Source organism: Xyrauchen texanus, chromosome 27 (assembly GCF_025860055.1).
Source record: "Xyrauchen texanus isolate HMW12.3.18 chromosome 27, RBS_HiC_50CHRs, whole genome shotgun sequence".
NCBI lineage: Eukaryota > Metazoa > Chordata > Actinopteri > Cypriniformes > Catostomidae > Xyrauchen > Xyrauchen texanus.
The window spans coordinates 41,105,297-41,112,291 of record NC_068302.1 but is presented as its reverse complement, the minus strand read 5'-3'; the positions used below and the strand labels follow the sequence as shown (position 1 = coordinate 41,112,291).

Below are 6,995 nucleotides of genomic sequence, written 5' to 3'. Positions count from 1 at the left end.
TCCCTAGCAACCAGGCCAATTTGGTTACCCCATGTGACTCTACCCTCCCTAGCAACCGGGCCAATTTGGTTACCCCATGTGACTCTACCCTCCCTAGCAACCAGACCAATTTGGTTACCCCATGTGACTCTACCCTCCCTAGCAACCGGGCCATGGGGTAACCATTATAAAGATATTTTTTAATGTAACTCCAATTGTGTTTGGCTGAAAGGAGAAAGTCATATGAAAGGCTTGAGGATGAGTAAATTATGGGATCATTTTCATTCTCTCAAACGAGGGGTAAACAGATATACAGTATTTCCACTTGAAAATAAATGTAAAAAATTACTTACATTTAATTAGTGCTTTACAAAGTAGCGGGGGAATCTACTCCATCTATTAAATGCCATTGCTGGATTTTATCTGTTGGATATGTAAGGGGTAATGTACATTTAGCCAGTCTTTATCACAGAATAACCCAGAGAGGTTGAACAGGACCCCAACATGGGTTAAAACTGCTTAATGCACAGGTAGTTCCTGTCAGTAAATTAATGCAACTACTCTCCTGTCCTCCGTAAAGAGACATTGGGAGCGTTTTATGCCTCTGTTCAAATGAACTGGGTGTGAATATAGTCTCAGAGCTGGTATTAACTGTCACAACACAAAACAACTTCATGCAGTGCCATCTATAATGAACTGTGAAGCACTACAGGGAATACAGACAAGACAACTGTGTTCATCAGCCCTGTATTACTCACCCAATACGCTTGTAAGGAAAGTATGGTTTGACATTCAGTTGTTTTGCATGGAGGGGAAGAAAATGCATCAAATGCATCTTTTGCTATCTGGCAAAATGAGGCAAGATTATTTAAATTCTAAAATGATCAATATTCATCTATAATAGCTGTCCTACTCAACATGTGCACCTATAGCCACTAGAGGGCGCCCCATGATCACACATCGCTGACTGAAGCTCTGAATGGAGACGCACAGTTTTAGCCCAATGTGTGGAGTTTTCAGATGGTCTCTTACCCACTGTAGGCAAAACTTCCAACTTGTATTGCTAAATTTTAGCGATCTGGAACAATTTCACCATGATGCCGTCTGACCATCTTAACTCTTTCCCCGTCAGCGTTTTAAAAAAAAAGTTGCCAGCCACCGCCAGAGTTTTTGACTATTTTCGCTAAATTTTAATGGCCTGCAGAATATTTTCTTCCATGAATATATGAAGATGCTATATATCACAATAAAGATCTGAGCCTCTGCTTTTAGGCAAAAAAAAACGATTTTATTTTATCTTCATTTGTTCTTTTTTTATTGCGACTTGAACAGAGGTAGGTTTTGTCAAAAAACAACATTTCAGACAAAAAGCTGATAAAAAGGCATTTTTATGTCTGATATTTTGAGCTTCTCATACTCCACTTCTTCATGTTTGAGACGATCGCAGTCTGTTTCTTTGATCAAAGAGTTGCGTACTCTTTCAAAACATGCGCAGGGGTCTTCCTTACCGTATAACACCTAAAACACGGAAACACGGAAAATTCCGTGTTTGGCGGGGAAAGAGTTAAATACGGGAGAAATCGCATCCCATATTGATTAGATACGGGACGCATAATTTCTTCTTTAAATGCAGGAAGATCCCGTATTCGTCATGGTCCTTCCACTTTTGTCTGTGTTTGTTCATGTTGTGCAGGATCATGACAGTCTCCTCTGCCTGTTTGTTTCTTTTGCGTTTTACCTTCTTCCTCATGTGTTTGCAGATGCCACGTGGAGAACGCTAGCTCCGTTTCTCCACCCTGATCATTATCTGCACCTGCCTCCTATTACCCTTCCCTATATAAGCTCCTCTCATGTTCAGTCCTGTGCCAGATTGTTTTGTTGTATATTCCCTGTTGGTTGGTTGGTCCCATCTCACAAGTGTAACACTATTTTACAGAATGGGTGGCAACCTATAACTAATCAATGCTGGCAAGTGACCATTTTATAAATGGGATAATCCAGAGTGTGCGTTAAATGATTTGAATGTACTCTGCAACACATCAGACTGTTCTTTTCCTCCACGTCATGCATTCAATCATTTGGTCGCTTACATAAAATATCCTTCTTTTGCGATGCAGAAAATTTCCAGATCAAGGCAAATTTTCAGTAAATTCACCACTAATCATTTTCACATGCAACTGAGCTTTGCTGCTTGTGCAAATTGTCCATTGTTGACAACGATTTGCTGCAGGTTCACCACTACTGACAGGGTTAGGAGGATTACTTTTGAAATGTATTCCACTACAGATTACAGAATACATGCTTTAAAATGTAATTTGTAGGGTATTCCATTAGATTACTCAAGGTCAGTAATGTAATCTAAATACTTTGGATTACTTCTTCAGCACTGGTAGATGTTTTTCACTTGTTTTGACTATAAAATCTCTGTCAGTACAGTCACACGTGTTAAAAATACATTCGCTGTAAAACTGAAATATCTTATTTTTACAGGAAAACAATACAAAAACTATTATCAAGAATATGATCGTTGGCCTAATATCAAAGACATTACTAGAAAAAATTAATTATGATCAATGTGAATTTTCTTTATATTATATATAATGGTGTCTGGTAACATATGCATGTAAAATGGCTAGAAATAGCATTTTAGCTTAGCGTAACGCTAACAATTTACACAAGGTTTATTTCTATTTCTTCTGCTCCAAACGTACTTCTCTGTCTGCTCTTATGAATGTAACACATCATAAGAAAGTGTTTCAGCGCTGTTCAAATGCACTTTGGAGTTGTGGCAAATCGCAAACTCATTTGCATGTGAAAACTTCTGCATATCGCGGCGCCGTTGTGGTCCGTTCTGCATAACGTGGTGGCTCATTTTAGCTTATTGCAGCCTATTCGGCATGTTTTGCGGCCTACCCACCGACCCGCTCGTTTCTCCCGATGGCCAGTCCGCCCCTGATCGGCCCCAAAGTGCCCGGTATGCCAGATTACCAGTCCAGCTTTTCCACTGTATCTTTAGTGGCTCTGATGCCAGGAGTACATGAAGAAACATGGGGCGGCTGTGGCTCAGGTGGTAGAGCAGGTTCCCGGCCCACATGACTCCACATGCCGAAGTGTCCTTGGGCAAGACACTGAACCCCAAGTTGCTCCCAATGGCAGACTAGCACCTTGCATGCAGCTCTGCCATCATTGGTGTGTGAATGTGAGTGTGAATGGGTGATTGGGACACAGTGTAAAGCGCTTTGTTAACCTCTAAGGTTAAAAAAAAAAGCGCTATATAAGTGCAGACCATTTACCAAGACTCTTATGTTCACTTTTACAGCATCAACAGAACACTTATGAGACATTATTCTTCTCACTGTATCTGCTCCAGGACTGTGTGTACATCACTCAGGGGAGGAGCTATGATAATAGGGCGGAGTCCGTCACCAGTGTGTCCTGATCTAACGTGATGTCACTTTAGAGAAGAAACGAAAACTGTTCATTTTGACACCGATTTTGATAAATAGAAATATAAGAAAGAGGAGTGGGTGAAGTTTTAACATTGTAGGGTGGTTGTGTATACACACCGCCGACTCACATTTATATTCAAACACCATGTAAGAGTGCATTTTACATAATAGGTCCCTTTTAAAGTAGTAAAGAAGTTTACATCATGCGGGTCTGGGCATCTCAGCGAGTATTGACGCTGACTATCACACCTGGAGTCGTGAGTTTGAATTCAGGGTGTGCTGAGTGACTCCAGTCAGGTCTCCTTAGCAACCAAATTGGCCGGTTGCTAGGGAGGGTAGAGTCACATGGGGTAACCTCCTCGTGGTGGTGATTAGTGGTTCTCTCAATGGGGCGTGTGGTGAGTTGTGTGTGGATCGTGGAGAGTAGCATGAGCCTCCACATGCTGTGAGTCTCCACGGTGTCATCCACAACGAGTCACGTGATCAGATGTGCGGATTGACGGTCTCAGATGCGGAGGCAACTGAGACTCGTCCTCCACCACCCGGATTGAGGAGAGTCACTACGCCACCACGAGGACCTAGTAGTAGTGTGAATTGGGCGTTACAAAATTGGGAGAAATTTGTATTAATTAGTTTACATCACACTGGGATAACTGTTCAGAGGTTAACGCACCAAATCTCTTTGACATGTTTGGGTTTATTTCATATTAAATGATGCATTGAGGTGTATTTTAAAACAGTGACTCACCGCATCTGTAAATGACATCTTAATCAGCCTTAGTGGTATTATTATAACATAATTACACGCAGCTGAGAGATCTGAAGACTGAAATAGAGCTCAAGCTGTCGCTGCTCAGTTAAGACCCCCGGATCAAGATGAATCACACCTAGAAGAAATAAAATGTCACACATGTGTGATCGGCTTTGTATCACACCCAGATTCTCCACATACAGATACATATATTTGGCCTCGTGTAAAAGGGCAAGAAAATGAGCGGGTGTTAATGTGATGTAATGCGACCGAACAATAGATGGAATCAAACGCAGCTGCTCACAGTCGCCAGACGTTTATGCACAGGAGCTCACATGAACAAAACCCCATGATCACGTGGCACGGCGTCTCGCTGTCCCCTTCGGCATATCACGGCACTGTTTCGTGGCCCACGGAAAAGGTCCCGGTTCTGCCAATGGCCAGTCCGCCTCTGCTTCGGGCTTCCAGACCGGCTCTGAGACACGTGTTTTCATGTGTCTGTCACCGCACGATTAAAGAGGTTATTTTGGATGTGTTACATGTGATGGTCCTTCACAACATGTACCAGATGTTTTCCACCTTAAAATACATCCTTTACATAATGGAGGCAACATTTGTCTTGTGTTTTCCTTGCAGCAGGTGAGTGTATCAAGTGTGAAGGATGTTCTTGACACCGTTTGTGTGTGATGGTTGGGGTCATGGGGTCAAAACACTCGTACACACTCAAGGCTGACTAGTCCATGAATCTTGTGCTGTACGTGTGAATATGATACTCGTACCGACAGCAGTTGTTTGCAGTGACAGAATCCCAGGCATTCGTTTGCAGTGTTCACAGTTTCATTTGTCCGAACAGCTCCTTTTGGACACGATTTATACAGTCTAAACTCATCACTGAAGACTCGATCCTCAAAGCAGAGATGTGAGATGTTCTGAAAGCTGAGGAGGAGCGCACAAACATCATTAGAGGTGTTGATGACACGTCAGTCATACTTAAATAAAGAAGCATCAGACACGTTCACGTCACTCACTGGACGGACGATGCGTTTTACAGTTACAGTACACTAGTAAAAGATCCACTGCTTTTACTCACCAGAATCAGGTACTTGTTTTATATTCTCACGTCATGTTTTTGTGTGTTTTAACGGGTCAGTCTGGTTTAGATTGTGTGTTATGGGTCGTGTCACACATTTAACTTTTGTGTTCCCTCAGCAGGAAATGAGTTCTGCTCTCATTCATGACAAACTATTTATCAAGACATTCTGGGAGCAGAAGATTGTCAATCACAATCACATGTCAGACGTCGAGGATCAGAGAATGAAGGGCAGCGCGCTCACGAGGTAACGGCACTTAATTCATCAGAAACTGTTATTAAAGGAATATTCCGGGTTCAACACGAGTTAAGGGGGCGTTTGTGGCTTAACGTTGATTGCCACAGAAATACATTTCAACTCGTCCCCCATTTTCTTTAATAAAAGCACAAATGTGTGTTCCAGTGAGACCCTTCCAATGCAAGTCAATGGGGTTTAATCTGTAAACATTAAAATACTGTTTCACAAGAGTAGACACAAGACATAAACAATATGTGTGTTAACATGATTTTACAGAAGGACGAGCTTCACTTGTACTGAACCCAGACAATTCGATCTAAATAATGAAGAAGACTTGATTCCAATAGAAAATAGAAAATAATAAAAACTGTTATTTCCTTTTTTTGTATTAATATTGTCTTAAAATAAGAAGTTAATACACAGATTCCCACCACTGGACCTCTGAATTTACCCATCAGTGCCTGTAACGGTTATGAACGGATATCAACTATTTTTCCCAATTATTGTTTTATGGGTCTTATTATGCTAAATAGATTATTTCTAGAGACTTTAGTTTTAACACTACATACTGATGAGCTCATGATTACAGTCGTTGTATTTTAAACACTTTCTCAAATCCTCAATAGTATTAATTACCAAATCAAACGCAACAGGATAAATGTCAGTGATGGTAACAGCAGTGGAATACATTCAACCACATGCACTATATTATTCCTACATTTCAGGATATTGTTATAATAAAAAATAAATGTGTGCAAAAGCTATTCAGTTTATATATATTATATCTGTTTTACAGAGTGTGTTTTGATTTTATATTTTGTGCAATATTGGTTAAAGTTGCTATGTAAATACAATTATTTTATATATATATATATATATATTAAAAGGTTAGAATTAATTTTGATTATTCTAAATGACATTTTCATTATTTGGGGCAAACTTTTATATATGCAATAAACTGTGACTAATGTAAAAATAAATTATTGTTTTGTTTATATGTAATTCTGTTAGTCAGACAAGCACTCGTTCACATGTTTTAATCATATGCAAATGTCCTTAATTTATGCGAAGTCAGTCATTACAATTCTTGCGGCACTGTATTGATATTCCTCAAATATTCTGCCGAGCGTTTGTGCTGTTAAAGCGAACTATTAAATATAATTCTGCAGTTAAATCAGCTCAAATGTCTTACCGTCCAGACTTGAGGATCCTTTCAGTCAGATTGTGTCTATATTTGAACCTTTATACTTTTAAATAAATGTTTGAATGCATTGATTTGACCGCAGTTCGAGTGCATGAATCAGTGATTTTGTAATGCTGTTATTTCAGGCTGCGTGATGAATGGCTCCAGAGGCTGGAGACTCGTACAAAACATCTGAAGAATTTCAGCGACAACCGCGGCCCAAAGTTGACCACTGCCTAAAGAAGAGATGGCACTGATGCGTGCCATCCACCACATGAGCTCAATAAACAGAGATTTGATTCAGC

At 40.3% G+C, this 6,995-nt stretch overlaps 1 protein-coding gene across 1 annotated transcript; it reads left to right on the top strand.

Annotated features, from left to right (window-relative positions):
- The first annotated feature begins 5,100 nt into the window (after window positions 1–5,100).
- LOC127621440 (protein FAM240B) lies at window positions 5,101–6,985 on the top strand. The gene is made up of 3 exons (XM_052095026.1): window positions 5,101–5,278; window positions 5,389–5,516; window positions 6,837–6,985. Exons 2-3 carry the CDS (start codon window positions 5,395–5,397, stop codon window positions 6,928–6,930), a joined length of 216 nt encoding a protein of 71 aa, XP_051950986.1. The 5' UTR covers window positions 5,101–5,278; window positions 5,389–5,394; the 3' UTR covers window positions 6,931–6,985.
- The last annotated feature ends 10 nt before the right edge of the window (window positions 6,986–6,995 follow it).

Excerpts from the sequence above, each read along its gene's own strand:
- LOC127621440 (XM_052095026.1), top strand. The coding sequence starts at position 5,395 with ATGAGTTCTGCTCTCATTCATGACAAACTATTTATCAAGACATTCTGG. Across the intron at positions 5,517-6,836 it reads AAGGGCAGCGCGCTCACGAG|GCTGCGTGATGAATGGCTCC; the intron begins GTAACGGCACTT and ends CTGTTATTTCAG.